Genomic DNA, 22,681 nt, shown 5'->3' on the forward strand with positions numbered 1-22,681 from the left:
TTTTTGAGACATTTTTCAAGGTACTTCCTATTCTCAACATTGTCAATGATATTTTTAAAGGCCATTATCTCAATTTCCAATTTTAAAATACCATAACTTACAAAATCAATATCTTCGCTTAGGAATGTCCAATTTCATCGGGGGAAAAACGTCATTGTGGAGCAAAATATCTCTTTATTTAAGATATGTAAAAACCTCAAAATTGATAACCTGCCCAAAAGTGGCTCCTTTTGACATGACACGTCACATATAACTGTATGTTTATTTCAACCAGTCTAATATTAGGAGAACAAAAAATACAATTTCTTTGGAAGCGCCTTTTTAGCCAACTTCAAAAACCCTGTGATTGCATGGACAACAATTTAGAGCAGTTGTGCATGACCCGAGTATTGACGTCTATTGCTATGGTAGTTAATCCGATTATTACATAACTTTGACAGCATATAAAATGTCACATATCTCAAGAACCACAATACATTAAGCAATTTTTGAAAGTGCATGTACCCATTTAAATCTTCAAGGTGTAACTTTCTTTAATCCCCAAATCCAGACAATGAAAATTGATTTTTTTTTTTGAGTTGAACAACCATGACTACACAACTTTTTTATCATCATAATGAATTTCTGGAGCTTTAAAATCAATATATGTGATACGATCTGGTCCATGGGGGCCAGAGGCATTTTTGAAAATTGAGTTGCTGTAATTATTACATTACACATACAGTTGGCTATCATTTACTGAAAACAACAAAGGTCTAGCATACTTAGTTTTTATGTTCTTATGTAATTTATTGTTTTTTACTCCATATTTTTACCTTTATCTCAGTTTCAAATTTGCCGCCTTTGGCCCCCATGGACCAGATCGTGTCACATATAATACTTGAAAATGGAAAAAGAACAAAGTATTGACCAACTCCAGAAAACGATGCGGGCGGGAACGAGAATCCAAAAACAAATATTATTATCGCCTTATATCACTCGTACATAAATATTTAGACAGTTCATTGGATGATTGCCAGTCAATATTTTACTATCGATTACACCCTTGAAAATATTACCATCAAGCAAGCGTTTGATAAGTTTTACCATCCCAACTGCGCTCATGACCCTTTTAAAAATTAGCCTTTTAGCGTATTGTACATAGCATTGACTAATAAAGATATAGAGAGGGAAAGAAACAAACCATTCTCACAGTCAACCTGACACACGACTTGTGAAATATTTCCACTTAAACCTGACAGATTCATAAACTTACACATATATTTGAAGAGTTCAGATGCAATTTTTCTTGATATATAGATAGGCAAATATAACTCGTCAATCCTACAAAACCAGACATAAGTCACTAATTTTGAAAATTGAGTTTTTGATGTCATCATTTAGTATAGGTCTTTAGCTTTCATTTGATACCAAAATTATGTTTCTGGGACATGTGGTCCTCATTCTACGGTCTTTCAACAGGAAGGGTGTAAGCGACACATAAAAAAACGGCAAATGCAAGAAATTGGCTTTAAAGTTGTAAAATGACATGTTAAGGATTTGTTTTGGCTCAGAAAATGCTACATTTGGGTGCTTTAGACGAAAAAGAATATTTTGTTTTCAATGGTAGGTCACATATAAAGGACATAATGAGAAAATGTTGCTGTTTTTGATCATAGTTTCTGAAATTTCTATTGTATTTTTACAGTAGGATATCAGTTAAAAGCTAGCATTACAGGGCAGATGTTGGTGTCCTTAACACAGAAAGTTTGAAAATGACTATGATAATATCGCCTTTTGATCTGGAATCTTCATTTATTTTGCACTCAGATTCAACTTGAATTAACACAAAAAAAAACCAACAAAAAGAAAAGTTTGTTCCTTTACATTGAAAAAGTAGTGAGAGCTGGAGGGAAATGCAGTGTATTTCTGCTGTTTTGGTTAGTCTGAGCACCCCAGTGAAATGCCCTTAGATTATTAAACTCCAGATGGGAAAGTCCCATCTGAGGATTTTGAGAATTCAGCTGACGCCGGTCAAGTGTTTGAACCTGGAGAACTCGATCATTTGAGCATACACGGACCTTGTTAGTGTTTACGCACAAGCTCCCTTTTGTGTATGCTTGCGCTATTTTTGCTATTAATTTGAGTTCGCTAACGCACCACCATTTATTGTCAACCCCCATGGGCGAAGGCCCTGCCTTCTGCGGTATGGAAGCACCAATATTATCTATAGGGTACCAGCTGATCCATCCTTCAGCTTTCCTTTTGCATAAGGTATGGATCCTTCCTCTTCTGTCTTCTTGCATAGTCAAGATGATGTTGATTGCTCTACCATCTAATATCTTATTTATCTTAAATCAAATTTTAACTTCTCTAATATCTTCATTTGCCTGCAATTTAAAAATGAGAAAGAAACAAATATATTAATGACAAAGTTTATATTCCACAAATTTGGATAGTAAAGGAAAAGGCAGGAGTGCCCATCTCTCTTTCGAAGCGACTTGGGCCAAACTCCTCCATAAAATGTTGATGCGGAGGAATTGCCACACCTCCTCCACATTGAGTCTGTTACCTTCTCAGCATTGAATCAAGCCAGTACCCATTTGTTGTACACCTGGGTGGGGAGAGGCAAAGGGAGCCTGCCAAACACAACAGGTTGACACAGGGGTTCAAAACCCACAACACAATGGGCCTATAAAAGACATGATCTTAATCTTCCACAGGGAGTGCAAATTTCAAATGGAGTTACCTGAATGGATGACTCCCGGCATGACTCCATTTGAAATCTACACCCCTTGTGTAGAAGATTAAGGGCATGTCATCCATAAGGGGTACATGATTTCAACTGGAATAGTCAATTTTATGAGTTGACAAACATGTCATATCATATCAAGTTTCAAATGAAGTACACATATTGTAAACAAGTAAGTTGCATTCACAATACTTGTGCATTTCATTGTGTTATTCAATATGGTTCATAATAATGGATAGCGGTTAGGTTCAGATGGCCATGAGTATCTTCGTTAGGTAGGCTTGATACATGGTTTGGTGTGGGTATGGGCCTTGAAATTAAGACATCCCATCATAGGATAGCGGTTAGGTTCAAATGGCCATGAGTATCTTCATTCGGTAGGCTTGATACATGGTTTTGAAATAAGACACATCCCATCATGCCAATTTGCAAAGTGACAATTACAGACATAATATTTCTTGTTTTATCGTGTCAATGTGGTTCATAAAAACAGAAGATCAGTTTGATTCAAGTTCTTCCTATACTGTACATCAAAGACCATGGACAAGGCAAAATATTGCAAACATTATTATCAAAAGTGTTTTGTTGTTCAGACACACATGTAATGTACATCCAGTGTGGAGCCTGGGGCACATGAATTATGCCAACCAAGCTTCAAAACCCTACCCCACTTCTAAGGGGAACTTTTACTCAAAAACTGACCAATTTTGCTCATTGGGGGTGCTTTTTTCTCAAAACATGGACTCATGTCAAAGGATTTTCACATGAGACCAAATTTTAACCCAAAGTGGACTACCATCCCTTTGTATAGCTGCAATAGACTACAGATAATGTCAAGATGCAAAAGTTGGGGAGTACTATGTCCAGGGTATGCCTTGGTCAACTTGCATGGTAAAAGGATGCAACATGTAGAGACAATAAGAGGAACATACATTCTTTTATATATGCCATAACCATCATGATCAAATTTAAAAAATAATTTATATGAAAAACACTACAACAACCGATCGTTTTCAAAATATTTTTGACAAACATTAAAATAATATATTTTGTCAATGTTAGAATGTTTTGCAGGAAGTTTTCAAAAATGTTTTCTGAATGTTAGTAAACATTTTATACCCTTTAAATAACTTTCTGTAAAACAGTGTGTGTTTGCTGGGTCACCCCTACTTTAACACCTACAAAGAGGAGCAGCTGGTGACTAGATAGCCACTGCTAACCTGGCTTAATTGCTTACCTTTTCCTGGCATTCCCCACACAGTTTTGCTTCACGGCGATGTCCAACACACTCTATGACAAAAGTTCCCTCGTATTTCCCTGGCTGGCTTGGTTTGAAGGTTATTGGCAAGCTGGTGAAATGACGAGCCTTTAAACTGTGTTTGGAATGTTTTATATGAAAGGGCGGGTTCGGAGCACGGAAATGCACCTAATTTAAGGGAAAAAAAGATAATTAAAAATAATTCATTCAGTTTCCAACATACTGATCTAAATGTCCAAAAAAACAGTCAAATACTGGAGGAAAAAACCCAGGAAAAAGTGTGTAAAACCTGTTAAAAAATAAGTAATTGGATTTGGGCAACAAAATAACAGGTATTCCTGTTTAAACAGGAAAATTGTCATGCTTGAAAAGCTTTTGCGTCATGTAAAAGTAATAAAGTTCAAAAGTTTAGCTCTTTCAGAAAGAGGATAAATAATACTTTCACAATTATTGTACAAATCACCGAACTTGGGAACAATTTTTCTGTAACATCTCACCCATCATTTTCAATGGTTGACCATAAACTATATATAAACAAGTATCGTAATTTGCCATCAAAAACACCATTATTTTCTGACTTAATCTGTGTCTCTTACCTCTTGAGTATGTAGGCTGCTATTACTAATCACCAGCTTCTGCACCTGTGACGTGCAAGGTTCAATTATATCAAACTCCAACACATCCTTCTTCAGCGAGATGGGATTCATCTGAAAGTCTGGGGTATTCTTCTTTTTTGGAATGAGTGAAATTTCCTCTAAACTGTAAAAGTAAATAAAAAATCCCAAATGCATAAAAAGTGATACTTATTTCCTTCAACAATCAATAGTCTCTAACATATCTTGCTTGTGAAAACGACGTGTTTAAGAAGCACGCCTATGGCTTGGGAGTGATAAGTCCAAACTGGTAAACATTGTTTTCTTATTTACCTTTATTTTTCTATATCAAATAAACACAAATAAAAACAACTGCTTAGCATCCCATACATTTCACCTGCATGTCATGTTTTTCAAGATGGAAAAAATACAACACTAGATGGACCGCGGTTCTCGGATGTCGCGGTTTTTGACGCAAAGCGTCGACCGTGATGCCTCCACCAAAGGGAGTGATGTGGCACGTACTCACAAGTTGATACAAAGCTGGGTGACCCGGATGACCCCAAAATGACCTTCCAAATATTTGGCTCTAAATGTTGACTGTACCCACCAAGTTTCATGTACGTATGAAAAATACAAAAAAATCCACAAAGCCTACATGGTTATCCTACACCAATGACACACCAATCTCTGAGAAACAGACCAAAAGTGTCAAACCCACCATTCCCAATTCTTGAATATATTTAAGTTACCAATTACATTTTCAAACTACGAGATGACTTATTAACAATTCTTGGAATGTGTTCATTTACTGAGTATTGGTTTAAAAATAATACAATGCAAATGTAAGATAATTATGTATGTAACTTATGATATATTCATCATCATCATCATCAGTCGGCTGCGGAGCAGGCAACTACAGTTTGTCCACTTTGAAGTACAAAGTAAAGTACGCAGGTAATTACAGTTTCGGCGTGCCGTAATGTCAAAAGGAATTAACACGCTGCTAAGCGCACACAAATGCATCAGCGTCTTAATAATGTGATGCACAATACGCTTACGCAAAATGTGCGTACCTTACTTTGCACTTCAAAGTGGACACACTTTACAAGATTTCTTCAACTATTGCTGGACATACTGTAAGTACAGCGTGCTCGGCCGTCCTGGTTCCTCTTCCCATGTGATGGAATATAAAGGGCATATTCTTTCACAGGCTCGTCGTCTTCAAGACGCAGTATATGGCAGAGAAATGTGTGTTGATGAGTCTTGACTCTGGCAACGAGTGGAGTGGTGTTGGTCAGATTGTAGATGGTTTCATTTGGAATCCGATCCACAAGCTTGATGTTTAACATGACTCTGTAGCAAGATGTTGCATTGATCTTGTTTTCCATGTCCTTGGTGATTACCCATGACTCGCACCCGTACAGAATGACAGTAACACAAGTTGTCTTAAACAGCTTGATTTTTGTTTCGATTGGCAGGGATGGGCTTCTCCAAAGGCGTTCCAGTTTCCAGAAAGTTGCCCAGGCTAGTGATTTCTTCTCTTTAGGTCTCCAACACTAGAGCCCATCTTAGAACCCAAGTACTTGAAATCTGTGACATGATTGATGGTACTACCATACACTTAAAGTGCTGGCTGGGCGTTACAGTTTGCAGTAATATATTCTGTCTTAGGTGCGCTGATGACAAGGCCTAGATCTGCTGCTGCAGTTGCAGTTCTAGTAAGCTGTGACTGGGCCTGGTACATGGAAGATTCCAACAGGGCAATATCATCAGCACAATCCAGGTCATTATACCTGCTTGACCGACGTGGGTAGGTAACAATTCCAGCATCAATTCCAGAAGTTGATTTCTTCAGAAGGATAATGAATAGGAATGGTGCTAACACATCACCCTGAAGCACTCCAGCTGTTACTTGAAAAGGCTCTGAGATACTTCCATCTACCATAACGGCACTATTGGCGTCCTTGTAGAGCACCTGGATGGCATTGACCACAACCTTTGGTATTCCATAATACCGCAGCACTGAAAACAACTAAAAATGCTTGTGTGTTGAAGACTGTACTGAGCTTTGGTGTCAAACTATGTCACATGGAAACTACCCAAGTACAATTATTACTTTTAAGAAAATGTAGGCCATAATTTATTCAAAATAAAAGTTGGATCAGAAACTTTTTTGTTTCACAGAAATGCTGTTAACACTTGTGCCATATTCATTTATGCCTACAAAAATATTGCACAAAAATTTGATCACTTCAGGTTAGTCGAAGCAGTGTATGAGATATAGCACTGTTTGTGCTCAAATATTAAGAAAAATAAAGCCAACTATATACAATACATATGGAAATATAAATGTGACCAGTGGCTTCCTTGACTCATTTCCTATAAGATCAAAAATAAACTATATTATATAAGCAAAATTACCATAACTGGAAAAATATGGCCTGAAGGCTTCAACTCACCTTAAAAGGGCATTTAAGTGATCCACAGCCTCATCCCCCACTTTTCTCAAAAAAAAGTTGAGATTTTTATATCACTGGAAACCTCTGGCTACATAATGTTTATGTACAAAATATTTCTTGCAGATTAATTCGTTTAGCAAAGATATCGTGAAATTTGAATTTCGTTCTGGTGCACCAGAACGAAATTACAACGCATTGTCTATGGAGCAGTGTAATACACATAATCATGCATAACTCGTGAAGCATAAAATCGGAATCAACTGAAATTTTGGGAATAGGTTTTTTCGTGGATATCTAATGAAAAATGACATAAATAGAGGATGCTAGGATCACGAAATACTCCTTTAATTGAAGAAAAAACTGATTCTGGGAAAAACAAATATCTGACCTACCTAGGAGGGTTTTTGTACGCTTCCCCCAAAAGTTCGATCCTGGTTCCATGAATAGATGGATTCAAGCTGGATTGCGAAAGACCATGGCTCTGTAAGTTGAAAGACAAGATTAATTAAGTATATTACTAAGGTATTCATGAGATCAGTAACATACTTCATAAGTGAACAAGACTGTTATTTCCTAAAGTATGTCCCGATTCCTTATTTGTTATGTGCCCCAAAAATATTCCATAATATTTATCAAAAGTTATATAGTTTGTCATCAGACATAAGTTTTCACTTGTTCTGATATTTATCTTCATTTGTTTGTACATAGAATATTCTACAAATTCAATGGAAAATGCAAATCAATAAAGTGAACAAGAAATTCAAATTCAGTTATATGTAGTAATTTCAGAAAGATTAAGAAGTGGCGCTATTACAGTAACCATCTATATTAATTATTCTGATTGGCTTGTAGTGATGTACTGAGCATTTAGGAATGATGTAATGTGCTGTTATATATAAGGCCTGGAGAATAATTAAACAACAGCAGCAGATTAGAGTTATAACAAGAAACTTGTGGTGGTACAAAAGTTACCGTAATTGTGTGAAGTCTTCAAACTTCGGTTCATGGTTGTTGCGTGTTGGAAAGAAGAATATACGCCAAAGGCGGTAGTGAAAGCCAATAGTGCTCAATTGTCTCGTCGACTGTGGTATATTGCTGGACTAACATAGTGTGTTATGTGATTGCCAAGTGGAGCAGATAGCTTGCTCAAGAGATCTCCGACAGAGGAGCTTACAATCAACATAGAAGACCATTTGGAAAACACTAGCATAGCAGGTAGGATAGTGAAAACATAGTCGTCAGGACTTGGACTGAGACTGTGGTAGACTAAGGTTTCCCTTGGGTAAACAGGATCTTGGACAATAGGTGACCCCACTTGAAATCTACAATCCCTGTGTGGGAGATTAATATTATATCTTCCATAGAGGGTGTATGGATTTCAACTGGAACAGCCCATTAGTTTCATTCATAGGACTTTGTTAAACTTTAGGTTTGTTCCCTAACACCCCCTGTCTGTCTGTTACGCTTAAATTACCCTGTCTAAAAAGGATATTTGGAAAGACAAATAAGTGAACAATGGACTCACATCACATTTAACGTTCCAACAGGAGCTCTCTCCCACCCTTTTTGGAACAGCGCTGTTTGGGAACCCCTACCTATGAATAAGCAACTCAGTGATCCCATCCACATCAGTGGGCTAATAATAAGTGGTTTGCTGTGAACCATCCACTGACTGGCCCTTGTGGTTGTCTTTTATAGTGCCTAGATGCCTACATGTATATAAGTTCTTGACTTGTGTCACTCCTTATGGGCTATTGTTCACTCTAGCATTTTATTAAAAAAACATCAAATTTGTTCTGTTCTGTTCATAGTACTTTTCAACACTTTATACAAAGCCAAGCAAGCAGGAAAGTGTTTGTGTGCTGTGCCTTAGTTGAGTTGATGATTAATTAATCAATTTCATGCAACTTACCTCCAGGTCCCAAAACTGTGAGTAGCTTCCCTCATCTCTTGGAATGAAGGTAAGAATAACCTGTGACAAAGAGAAATAAAAAATATTGAAAACCTAAGACTTGCTTGATTAAATGTAACATATCTTTTTCTGTGCCCTAAAATGTTATATGACTAAGGCGCACAGGCAAATAAAGAATTGTTTGGTTGTCCTAGACTGACTTAAAGACCCTACTTCTTGAGCCGACCAAAAACATTTTTATTTTGCATTTTTTTTACCCTTACTTACCATTATATTGCCGTATAAATTGCCACCTAATTATGAGGTGCTTATGTGACCCTGAACATGTGTTTTATTAATCAGTCTTGCAGTAACCACATTGAGAGATATTTTGAAGTGTAGAATTTTAAAAATTAATAAATAATAATTATTTACTGTCTTTCTCACTTGAATTCTGCTTATTTTAGAAAAACACCAAATGATAGTTGTTACATATGACAGCATCCCTTGCTGTCAGACCTATAGCTTTATGAGGAATTCTTATTAAGTTTCATCGGCAGTTACATTTTTAGACGTAAAAAAAAATCAAAAATTTTAACAAATCTGATCGACCAACCCGGTCTTCCACAGGGTACTTGAGGACAACCAAACAATTTTGTGGGGGGGGGGGGCCTAATTGTAGTTGCATCTACTGACAATAGTAGCAACTTCCAACTATGACCTCACCAAATACATGTGAGTAAGAACCAGTCTGTACATATGTGACCCATTCTGACAAAACCAGGAACATGTCGCATTTTTGATATTTCGTGATTTGAATATAAATGTAAGCACTCAACAATAAGCTTCAAAATGATACCAAAATTATATACATAGCATAAATACTTTTCAAGATATGGAGTATTTTGTAAATGATACCTTGATATTTTTGCCGAACTGCTATTCTGATTAATGGGCCAATTTGTTTCCTGCCTTACACAGGATTGAACAGGGATCATCATAGTTCAACTGTCAATAGAGTGTATGCAATACATCAACCGGAACGGTATAACAATTGAAATGGCAGCCATGTTGGAGGACAGTTCTAAGATAGCTTAAGATGACAGAGGGACAGGTCTCTAGATCGATTCCACAACCATTCATACCTATCATCTGTTTTATTGTAGTATCATGCGAATTGCCCTGCAGGTACCTTATGGAGGACAAAATTTTATTTAAATGAGGATGACTCAGTCATGAGTGACATCATATTGCATACCCTCTATTATTGAGTAAATTAACCTCTTTTTAATAAATACTTTCAAGAATTTGAAAGTCCACTCAGTCCCAAGGTCAAATACCATGAGATTAAGAATTCCAAAATTTGACTTTTTTTAATGGTAATGTCACCTTTAAAGGCCTATAAATAAAAAAACATGCCTGGCGAATTGTTCTGGCTTTTGTTGGGAGCTGGTCACATATGGTGTGCATACTCCCTACAACCCCTAGATATTATAGTCTATGCTAAATGGGAAAGACATTCACAATTTGTCATTTTCTTTTGTTTAGGCCTGAAAAAAAAGTTTGCATTGCCCTTTTAGCTCCAAAGTCAGAGTTGGTAATTTCTTTTTTGTCCTAATATTTTGCCACATACAATATCAGTTGAAAACAAAATACATTTTTGTATGATGGTAAACAATGGTTTATTATGCTTGTTTTTAATATATCAGAGTTATGTGGTATGAATTACAAACAGGCAAAACAATTTGCAAATTTTATTATATGAAAAAAAAGCAACCCTATTTGTTCAGATTTTAGGGTCGGTTAAAAAGTGCGATAGAAATTTTTTTAGGCCTTGTGAACAAGATGTATTCCAATCAACTTAAAATAACTCTCTAACTCTTAAATGCAACTAATGGGCAATATTTGACAATCCTTGACCCCCCCCCCCCCAACCTAAAATAGCTATTTTGGATCTAAAAAGTGGTTGTGTGTCTAGAACTTCTTTTCAACTGTCCTTTGGGTGACATCCAATACCAAATATAAATCTACAAAATTCAATTCTTCACACTACTCAAAGAATTTATACGAGGCACAGTGGCTATTCAGAACATACGTAGGCTTACAGGAGGTTCCCCTTCCTAAAAGAAAGTACCATCACCTTTGACATTCTACTTCTCCCCTTCATCGTTTAGGATATGTGTTAATTATCCCACACACATTATGTTGGATCACCAATAAGCTATATTCAAGTTGAAATCCATACACCCCCTAAGAAAGACATGACCTTAATCTTTCACACAGTGGTGTAGATTTCAAATTGAATCGCCCATTCAGGTAAGTGCATTTAAAATGCACACCCCGCTGTGTGGCAGGCCATGTCTTCCATATAGGGGGAATAACCCCTTTCCAAACTAATCATACCTTGATCTTTTGCTCTGGGCCCAAGCTTCCTGATTGTCTTGCAAAACGAAATACTGAGTAGGTAGTCCTGAACACCTCCTCGTCTTGCTTGACGTAGGCAGGTGCAAAGGAAGACAAGCACCATTTCATCTCTTCATTGGTTGTATTCTGGAATTCCAATGATGCCTCTGTAAAGGAAATTAAAATTTACATTTGACACTGAGATAAAACACAGTAGGCTTGTTCAGACGATCGCTTGTAAAGTCGCTTGTAACTACATTCAAATGTAAACTTGTATGTAGTGCCCGTCTAAACGCACTCGCATACTGTAGCTACATGCAAGTTACAAGTGACAATTTTACATGTAAGATATCTTACATGTAGCGAGTAACATTCAAATGTAAGGCCAGTGTGAACAAGACTTGCATGTTAGCTCGCTTGTAAGCATGACCTTGATGACCCAATCCTATTCTGATTGTGCATAATCATGGCATAATTTACCAGTGAAGGTCACTCTTACAAGTGAGTTCGCTTACAAGTAAGTCCCGTGTGGACACACACTCGCTTGTAGCATAATTTAATTGCTGGCTCGCTTGTAAATAACATTCAAATGTAGGCTACCGTCTAAACACACCTAGTAACACTCAATAAAGTTTTATATTTCCTGGAAAAGGTTCAGTTGGGTTTTTTTTTATTAACTTTCTTAGCTGTAAAAACCTTGGCTGTGTTTGTGATTGTTTCTATCAAAAATAATAAACAAAGACACAAAGTGGCTCAGTCCTTTTTAAGATGTCAGAAATATACATGGTGTTATGTTGGTGAAAAAATGTATTCCCTATCTTAAAATAGTATTTTTGAGCAATAGAATTTATGTATGAGTGATATAAAACAAATATTAACTGTCTTAAATTCGTGTAATGGTCGAAATATAATCACTCGGTGAAAGATGTATGTATAATCCATCTTTCTTTCACCTTGTGAATTCAGGGGTAGCGCTAGAACTAAACACTCGAGTGTCCGCAGGGACCCCCGAACTTGCAAAAAATTAAAAAGTAGGGGGTCCGGAGTAGAGTTTGGTGAGTCCCAGTTGCACAAATGCAACATAAATAGTATATCTGCAATATAGCGCTAGATTGAAAAACTGGGGGTCTGCAGGGACCCCTGAACTTGCAGAAAATTTAAAAACAGGGGGTCCCAACTCTATTTTGGTGGGTCCGGGACCCCAAAAAGCAACTTAGCGCTACCACAAATGCAGCATAAATAGTATATCTGCAATATAGCGCTAGATTGAAAAACTGGGGGTCTGCAGGGACCCCTGAACTTGCAGAAAATTTAAAAACAGGGGGTCCCAACTCTATTTTGGTGGGTCCGGGACCCCAAAAAGCAACTTAGCGCTACCCTTGCTTGTGATTATATTTTGACCATCACACTCATAGACAATTAATATTTGTATACTACATACCACATCCAACAATACCCAAATTTGTCAGATTTTTCATGGAATATTCCAGTTGAAATACATACACCCCATGGAAGACATGACCTTAATCTCCCATATAGAGGGTGTAAATTACAGGTAACTCCATTTGAAATTCACACTCCCTGTGTGGAAGATTAAGGTAATGTCTTCCACAGGGAGTGTATGTTTTTTAGCTGGAATAGCCCATGTGCTTTTCATCTCATACATTCCTTACCTGAGGTAGTCTCTACTTTTGTTCTAGGGAATTTGATGTGTTTAGATTTGACCCGTACTGCTCCTCCCTGACTCGGCTCTTTCACTTCCTTGGTCACATAAGGCGTTACTGAATCCAACTGCTGCTGTAATGCCTGTGGGCTTCTAGCTGCTGGATGGATAGAGGTGTCAAGGACAACATCCTGGCGAATTTGCACGCCAACTTCCTGCAATAACAATTAATAATGATGTCACTCATATTCAATCCCTGTATAAAAATTTAAGTCACTTCACGGCAGTTTGATTGACAGTTGCTATTAGTGTGGTACACCTAGTAACTCTTACTAGTCGTTTAGCCTAAAATTTACGTACATGTGCACGACAACGTTGTGCGTACTCCGGCAAAAATACAGCTTATTTAGCCAAAGTTGACATAGGGGCATCGGTTATAATATTTTCCTTGCATATTAAGCTAACTCCTCAGCTACTTGATTTTTCACAATATGATAGGAATGGAAAGAAACGACCCATTGTTTTTTGTTTTTCGCCATTTAATTTTTTTGAAACGATGACATAAACATGCATCACCTCTTCCACAGGTGAACCTCACATGCATGAAGGCACATTAAAGTGTGTGACTGACTTCATTTGCGCAAATGTGTGGCTTATCCTATAGTCTATTATTACTTGAGAATCCTTGGTTAACACCATTGGTCAATGGTCATCTGTGACTGCAGGTATTTTACACTAGCTTCCAGAGAAGTATGGCACCTTCTTGTTCTGATTATATGCGCGTGCCCTGTAATTGAGCGACATACACCGGGCTTGATAAGTGCTGCGCATGCTCTGCACTGATTGCTTCTTTGACACATATTCGGCCAATCATATTACCGTCTGCTGTTATGATTATCAGACGATTGAATTAGCCAATCAGAACCCCTCTTCCGTGTTTACGCTGTGTACACTCTCAAAATGTAAACAAATACCGTTTCTTTCTGCTGACAAGAGTATAGCAATTGCCAATAAATAATCTTGGAGCTTTAGGAAAATGTTAGGTTAGACTATGCCATAGTCGAATTTTATTAAAAATATGTTATTATTAGTCATGATGAACCCATTTCGTTGAACTCAAAATTATACTGATGTTTATTAAAATTAAAGTATTCAATAGTAAAATGGTCATAAAGAGTTAAACATATCAGGCGATTAGTGACAATAAAAGTAATTGAATGCAACATTATCTTGCATAATTATAATGGCTCACTTTAATACTGAACAATTCTGATTTTGGAATCTACCAGTTTATTGATAGCGAACCCGAAAACTCGACTATGAACTTTGAATTGTAAGCAGAACTTTACACCCTGGACTTTGCTCTCTAAAAACACACTGTCAAGCATACTTGTTTATCAGTCCATTAACCACAAGTACTAAGCATGGACGCGCTAGATGTTTGATTAGAGATTAACTTTCGGCGTCAACACAAAAGCGCCGCAAATACCACAGACAGTTGTTTACGGTGTAGTTAATGGTAATGGCGCGGGCCCAGGCGATTTAAACCATAGCGAGGTATGGGCGACCAATCACAAGGCAGATCCATTTAAAGATGCATTACATCATGGACAATTTTAGTTAGGCCAGAAATTGGCCTAACTCTCCATAGAGTCCCGTGTTAAAAATCTTAACCTCAAGGCAATGTCAGTAGTCCACTTGGGAAGCTAACAAACAGAGGGAGTAGGGTGACTGATCAGATGTGAAAATCTATCAATTGTGCACACATTAATTAAATCTTTTAAGCTTAAATACAATATCCAGAGTATGCACAATGGGCAAGTGGACGGGGTAGTCTAATGTTAGGTGGGCATTAGACCTCGGCTAATGACTGAAATAGGAATGAAAATAACATACTATTATTGATCTTGTCAAAGCCATACACGTACACAAATAATTTTTGCAAAGTGTATCCACTCAATCGATAACTTGAATTTTGCAGTTCTTTTTTTTTTTTTTTTTTTTGCCTCCACCTTGATGCGCATCATTTTACCCAGTGCAATTTCACTTGACCCCAAAATGACCTTCACATTATTTGCTTCGCTACGGTGGTCGTTCCCACCAAATCTCAAGAACCTGCAGCAGTCTATGGCGATTAAATAATAATAATAATAATAATATTTTATTCTTATAAAGTGCATTATATTAAAATCTCAAGGCGCTGAACAAGTTACAAGCATAAAATACATGAACACAATAAAAGATATTTTGAATATACAATAATAAAAATATGTTCTAGCATTTAAATTGACCCCAAAATGACCTTGACATTTTTGTCTTGTTTCAGGGGTCGTTCCCACAAAATTTCATGGACCTTGCGACAATCTATGGCGATTTGATCCCGTATTACCCCTAAATGACCTTGACATTTTTGTCTCCCTACGATGGTCGCTCCCATCAAATTTCATGAACTTGCAACAATATATGGTGATTTGACCCAGGAAGACCCCACAATGACCTTGCGATTATGCATATTTTGCACTGAAAATCTCAGGCTGTGCTACTCCCACCAAGTCACATCACTGTAACCCATACGGATCTCCAGATAATCTGTGCACAATGTTATAAGCTTGATATGCATAAATTATTCAAATTAGGTATTTAATTATCATATTTTGCGCCAAAAACCTACTGAAATTTGGAGACCGCCAATTGCCACCCCTCCACCAAATGGCATCACTATACACCTTACCAGTTCCGAGTAATAGCACTCGCAACCTCAGACGGACGGTCGGTCGGTCCACCAGGAAACATAATACCTCCAGTGGAGGAATAATAACACCTCAACAACCAAAAAGTTACTTCATTTTGGGGTAAAGCAATTTAATATTAAGCCAAATACAAATAGGTTAGTATCAAGGGAAAATTGAAAAAAAGGCAAAAGCATTTTTTTTACAAAAGAATTTTTTTTTTAATTATATTTCTGGGCCACTTTTTTTTCTAAAATGTTTTCTCTATGTCAAAACAAAATGGAAAAATCAATCATTTAACATAAAAATATTTTGCACCATGTCTCCTGAGGAAAACATTTGTTGGCCATGGCTAAATTAAATATTGGGCAACTCAACTTATTTGAGGCAGGGACACATTTTTTAAACAGAGTAATGTTTTTGGCATCTTTGAATACTACAATACTATATACTGATGATGAATAATCATCAGTGGGTTACAGTAACTTGCCTTTTGTTTCCCATCACATCTGACTTGCAGATGTCCACTCCATGGAAGCTCTAACCCTTTAGAAAGAATGGAACGTCTCGGACTGACAAGCACTTGTATGTTGCTCTTGGGTTCTATCACTCCATACTGAGGGGAGACAGATAGAACACCACCCGGCCAAGTAATTTCAAATCTGAAAAAGGAAAAAATCAAAAACAATCAATCAATGAAGACTATATGTGACACGATCAAGGGAAATGAGTCGGATGTCGCTAATATTGATTTTGAGATACTAGCAAAGAAAGTGTTAAAATTCTTTTGATTTATATTGTTTTAATTTCACAAAGAAAAGTCATATCAACATGGGGTTTACAGTTTCTGAAAGCTCTAAATGTCCTCTTTAGAAACATGTGTAAAACTCATTTTCGACCAGGGCCGACATGTGACTCATTCCCCTTGATCATGTCACATATATATTTGAACTTTGGAATATGATGACACCAACATCATTTACCAATAGTACCAATCAATTATCAATCTGGTTTATCAATAGATAACTTAACCCCCAACTCGAAGAGGGGGAGGGGCAATTTGGCTGTTAAAAAATGAGGTCTACAGAAATCAAGTGAAAATTGCACAAGATATTGAAGAAGACAAAAAACTTATTATTATCCATATTTGAACACTTCTCATCAAATAACGTTAAGCGGCCAGATCAATCTCTCAGCCGGCTATGTTGACCAGATTGAGTGCAATCAGGGACTGTGTGTGAAGGGACTGGAAACGGCTTCCACCCATTGTACCATGCGAGCGAGTTGCTGGTTTACAAATTATCCTCAGTTGAGCAAGCATGCATAATACGTTGATCGATAGACCCTAGTACGAACCCAAGCAGTTACAACACAGCGCATGGCTTGTCTTGTACATTGCAAAATGAGCCTACATGTTTGCCTACAATGATAGACTCTAGAAATGCCAACATAAATCATCAAAGAATGTTATTTTAAGATTTATTTCAGTATCAACAGAAAACGTACGGTGTACACATTCCAGAAAAATGTAAATTTGTTTGTTCTAGCATTCTGTATCTCCACAAAATTATCACATTTTGTTTCCAAAATCCTATGTAAATGATTCTCAATGCTACACAGAAATCATGTTCTACAAAGGATAGACATTTTACACAATTTGATATAACTTTGATATAATATTTGAATATTCTGATGTGTGTTTGGTATTTTGTAGGGCAACATGAGTAAATAATAAGAAATCAAACATCACGCCCTCGGCGCAACTTTCGCATGTAATCGAAGGTCATAAAAGATAATCTGATAACAATAGCTTGACAATAGCTATCAAAATCCGTTTCCAGTCCCTTCATACACGGTCCCTGGTGCAATGTACCTTTTCTATGCCTTTTTTATGTATTTACATGAATCTACGTTTAATAATCTTGGTTTGTGGGTGTTTTGAAGTGTGTGTTTGGGGTGTGTGTGGGTGGTGTTGGGGTGTCGGTATGTGGGGGGTGTATGTGGGTAGGGGGGTATGTGAGTGGGTGGGGGTGTGGGTGTATCAATGCATTAAAAGTAGTAATTGCATGACAGCTCTCACATACCTTAATTTCCTGTTGGTATAGTTAATGATAAGAACAGGTGGTTTGCTATCACTTCTACTTCCATTGGCAACATGCGGTGCTTCTAATATCAGCCTCTCTGGTACAATGTTCCACGTCTGTGAGCCATCTGGTTCCATCTCTACTGCTGCTCTTAGTGGTGATGGAGCACCAATAGGGTGAATACTCAAAGGAGTTGGGTGTTGTGGGTTATCTCTGACAGGTGGGGTGTATGGAACACTCTGGCCTTTGCTGTGAAGAATAATAAAGAGAATTTATATTAAAGGTGGATTTCGTGATCCACAGCCTGATCCACCCACTTTTATGCCAGCTGTATCACATACTGACGCATGTGAGTAAATCAGGTCAATTCATTAGGGACGGATATTGAGATTTCACAAAAAATATATATTCTAATCCAGTTTCAGTCTTCAGTCTCCTGATTGCTAAGGGGAATATCAGAGTGTTGTTAAGTCTCATTCTGAACTTGTGTACATTGCTATAAGTGTGTTTTAATGCCTTATATTCACAAATTAAAAAGAACACGCAAACATTACTTATGTCCGACAAACCGGGGTGGAGGCATAAATCTGAATTTGGAGTTAGGTTATTTTTGCATCAGTCAATTTAAATAGAGCTACGTTAATATGGAAACATTCACTTGTACATTTGTAGTTATGTTTGCAAGCCTAAATATCAAATTATTTGCATAAACTATTACTTACCATCACTACAGCATTGGAATGCTATTGCCTGCCAGGCATTTCCTTTTTCTGGGCATCTTTATAGTACCTTACTTTTCCATGTCATATAAAAATGGGTACGCTTGTACCGCACTAATAACATTTTCTTTCAGTTCGTTATCAGCCATTTTGGAACTATCCAGGCGTATTTGACAACTGGGCAGGTTAATTTTCATTGGGGATTTTTGAAATCATTGTTCGTTGAACAATATTCAGGTGACCTCGAGCCTTATACATACATACATACATACATGTACACTGGGCTTTTATATTGCGCCATTTCATTTAGACCACAGCGCATAATAATACAACAACAACATAATATTTACAAGCAAAAACAATTATCAACAATCTGAGTGAAAAAATTACTATTGAAAGAGATGTGTTTTGAGACCTTTTTTAAAACTGTGTAATGAGCAGTGTTTGATTTACCTGGAATAGCGTAGCATTTGCGTAGCAAAATGCTACTCACAATTTTGGAATTGCTACTCAAATCTGAAAGTTAGTAGCAGTTTTTGCTACACAAAAAAAATATACGAAAATTGATCATTTGTCTACAAACTTGCAAGAGAGAAAAAGATGATAGATACATTTATGGCAGGAATTCCCCTGAAAGTAGGAATGTTTTGGCGATGGTATTTAAGGTATACAAAAAATCCACAAAATATGGTGAAAACAATTGCTACTCACAATTTTGGAATTGCTATTCAAATCTGAAAGTGAGTAGCAGCTTTTGCTACACAAAAAAATAGATGAAAATCGAACACTGGTAATGAGCTGGAAGTTCGGTTACTGATGGGTAATTTATTCCATAAAAACCTGGTGCTGCGAACGAAAAACATTTATCAGCGGCGGAGTTGAGAGATTTGTGAGAAAATGTGGGCTCTGTGAGACGTGTGATATCTGATGATGAGCGAAGTCCAGGGCGAGATTGACTGTACAATGTGAGACAAGATGATAAATAATCGGTGCCAGTCCATTCAAGCTTTTGAAAACATAGAGCAATATTTTGAAAATGATACGGTCCTTTACGGAAGCCAGTGAAGTTTTTGCAAATATGGTGTGGCATGATCATGTTTTCTAGCACAAAAAATTAATTTGGCAGCCCAATTTTGAAGTCTTTGTATTCTGTTAATCTGAGAGATGTTTATTCCAAGCAAAAGAGCCTTTCATATAAATCAATAGTATCTCGCTATCAGGTGCGCGATATTTAATCTGATTCAACTTGGCGTGTCATCATATCTTATTTGTTGCCGTACATGTATATATATTGACGTCACAAAAAGTATTCGGCAACGAATATTCACCTTCGAATATACATACTGAACCGAGTGTCACTGTGCATCCATACCTATAGCATCACAACCCATTGCAATATTGCACAGGTAAATCAGAAACATGTGTTTGTGGACTTAAGGCAGCTGTGTACTCTAGACATTGTTTCTTTCGCAATATTGATGAGTTTTTTGATATGTTTGTACTTTGTTATGTTTTTTATAAATACAAGGAATGAAAATCCAAATTTGTAAACTCCAACTGCAATAAAGGATTTTATTTCACTATTCCACTCGTGTTTGAAATTGAAAAGGAAAGAAAATCTTTGTTGAACCAGCAGGGTACACGCGCGCAACAACGCATTGCGTTGCGTATCGCACAATTTGTTAACGCACAAATACGCTACACATACGCGACGCTTATCTTATTCACGTAATATAAGGTACAAAAACGAAAACTGCCGCATTCTCCTGTGAGATTCGATGAAAGTGCAAAATGTGACCACTTTAAACTTCAACGGCCATTATTTCAATGTTCATTTTCTCGGTAAAATGACGATTTAAGTACACGATAACTCAATAAATACAGCATCTATAGGTAAGCAAATATGATCATCGTAAAAAGCATGATCGACTCAAGAAATGGTTTTCTGATTTTTTTATATTTTGGTCTATTTCGATTTTAGGCATCATTTTGTGCAAATAGGCATTTATGAATTTAAAAAAGTTCAATTTGATGCCTTATATGGTCAATATCTAAAAAAATAAGGCCAATATCAAAAAAAAAAAAAAAACGTTTTTGGAATGGAGCCTAAAGATTGAGCTAAAAACAAAATAAAATATTTTGGAAAGAGTGTTTTTTGTTATGATGTACCTAACAAATATTGCCAAAACTCACTTTTTGTGATTTTCTTCATGATTGTTGTTTTTACCCCAAATCTGTATTTATATTAAGATTTATTGATGTCTTTCCTTCATAAAAATGTATACTTTTATATGTCTTGCACGAATAATTACAAAGTTATTGCACTTTTACTACATGCATGTCTGAGAGTACACAGCCTCCTTAACATGGTTTGGAAACAAGCTCTTCATATAGGGAAAAAACTTGAAAGTAAGAAGAAAATTGATGTAATTTATGCGTGAAATCAATCAAAGAGTGTTTTGACGCCATGAACTTTAACGGTTAGTGTGAGCTGAGTAATTTCAAATTGACCGGGCTTGTGCATAGTGCTAATCCCCTTAGCAACAGGAAGACTGGTTTCCCAGCAAAAAAAAGAATAAAACTGAAACCACATATCACTCCCTAATTATCCCCTGCTGATCCATAGAACTGTCAAGATGATGTGAAAACTGTAACAACAGGTTCCATAATAACAATGTTATATTAACATATTTCTATCTATTGGTTTATCCACTGTTGTTTATCATTGGGGTGGGCTTGGCTGGCTGTGGGGATTGAAATTACCCATTATTGGTTTTACATATCCTTTTCATAGCAAAATCCCAACTATAGAGGCCTTGCATGTGACGTATCATCCCGTAAATATGGCGGACTGCTCAAATGCATTCAACAAAAGCATGATTGCAATCTACTGTGACAGTTTGTCCCACACACATAACCCTGCACTACGATCAAATAGGTTGATGATAACGTTTGATTGAATGGACTGCACTCCGCCATAACTACGGTGAAGGACACCGGTACAAATCCTTTGTTTGGAGCCAATCGATAGTTTGATGCAGGGCCTCTATACACTAACTTTGGCAATCTAATACATGGTGTGAGACGTATGATTTTAAAACATTTAAAAAAAAACCTTTCAAATGTCTATTTTTAATAGACACATGAATTGCTACACATTGATGGCAGGCTATATAATCTATGTCAAAAACAATTCACCTACGCAACGTCTTCACGATGCTCACTTCCTTTATCAATTTGTGAATGATTCCACCCGATTTTTCACTTCCGTAGAATAGCTTTTCTATTTAAAAAATCTACCATTATTAGGCCAATTATCTTTGGCTTACTCAGCCTATAAATAATCTTATATTATTTACATTTTCAACAACAACAACAAAAGACAATTTCCAACAACAACAACAGACAATTTTTGATCAACATTCTAACCTCATTTTTCCTGTCGTTGCCATGGGGGTTGTTATGTCTGTTAGTGTTAGATCTGCCAGAGTCTCTGATCCGCCGAGTGGACTGCCCACCAGAGTGACCATCATACGAGACATGCAAGAGTAGAAGAGCTGTTGGTCATTTGGTCTCAACGGAAGATCACACTCTGAAGTAGAAGACATAATAAAAACTCTTGATTTGATATGGATGGAAAATTACAAGGGAATCTTTTATCATTTGGTACATCTATACACGCAAGCACTTTGAGGTCTACATGCTGCTTGAAGGTTAATAAAAATCCAAACCAAACAAGAGTACATCGTAAGTCACTTGATTACTTGTACAAGAGGGTTTTTTTTTACTTTTTAAACACTTTCAATGCACAGTAGTGACCAACTTGTATATATTCCATTGACTTTTTGTGTAAACATAATAATAATAATAATAATAAGTCTTTATTTTCCACATCATCTACATTAACAACAACATTAAACAACAAGCAAGAATATATAAAAAACACGAAAAGACAAAAAAAAAAAAAGACGAGTAAAATGACATGGAGGAGATGATCAAAAGGCCATGAAGGCCAGAAGTGATCATCCCCTAAGACATAATATAAACAAACATGATTTAAATAATGTTTATGTCACCACAATGAATATAACATCATTGTAATGACATAAGCATTAATGTATAAATATAGAATTAGCATACAAAATTTG

At 36.7% G+C, this 22,681-nt stretch overlaps 1 protein-coding gene across 1 annotated transcript in view; it reads right to left on the bottom strand.

Annotated features, from left to right (window-relative positions):
• Window positions 1-243: 243 nt before the first annotated feature.
• The window catches only part of LOC140136118 (centrosomal protein of 192 kDa-like), a 37,616-nt gene continuing 15,178 nt past the window's right edge, over window positions 244-22,681 (bottom strand). The window contains exons 13-22 of the mRNA XM_072157824.1: window positions 21,963-22,125; window positions 17,815-18,063; window positions 16,221-16,392; window positions 13,012-13,216; window positions 11,339-11,505; window positions 8,957-9,016; window positions 7,437-7,525; window positions 4,586-4,748; window positions 3,969-4,157; window positions 244-2,369 (exon numbers count right to left, since the gene is read on the bottom strand). Coding sequence (XP_072013925.1) covers window positions 2,337-2,369; window positions 3,969-4,157; window positions 4,586-4,748; window positions 7,437-7,525; window positions 8,957-9,016; window positions 11,339-11,505; window positions 13,012-13,216; window positions 16,221-16,392; window positions 17,815-18,063; window positions 21,963-22,125 — 1,490 coding nt within the window. The 3' untranslated portion in view covers window positions 244-2,336. The remainder of the gene's footprint in view (window positions 2,370-3,968; window positions 4,158-4,585; window positions 4,749-7,436; window positions 7,526-8,956; window positions 9,017-11,338; window positions 11,506-13,011; window positions 13,217-16,220; window positions 16,393-17,814; window positions 18,064-21,962; window positions 22,126-22,681) is intronic.

The sequence above is a fragment of the Amphiura filiformis genome, chromosome 16 (assembly GCF_039555335.1).
Source record: "Amphiura filiformis chromosome 16, Afil_fr2py, whole genome shotgun sequence".
Lineage (NCBI taxonomy): Eukaryota > Metazoa > Echinodermata > Ophiuroidea > Amphilepidida > Amphiuridae > Amphiura > Amphiura filiformis.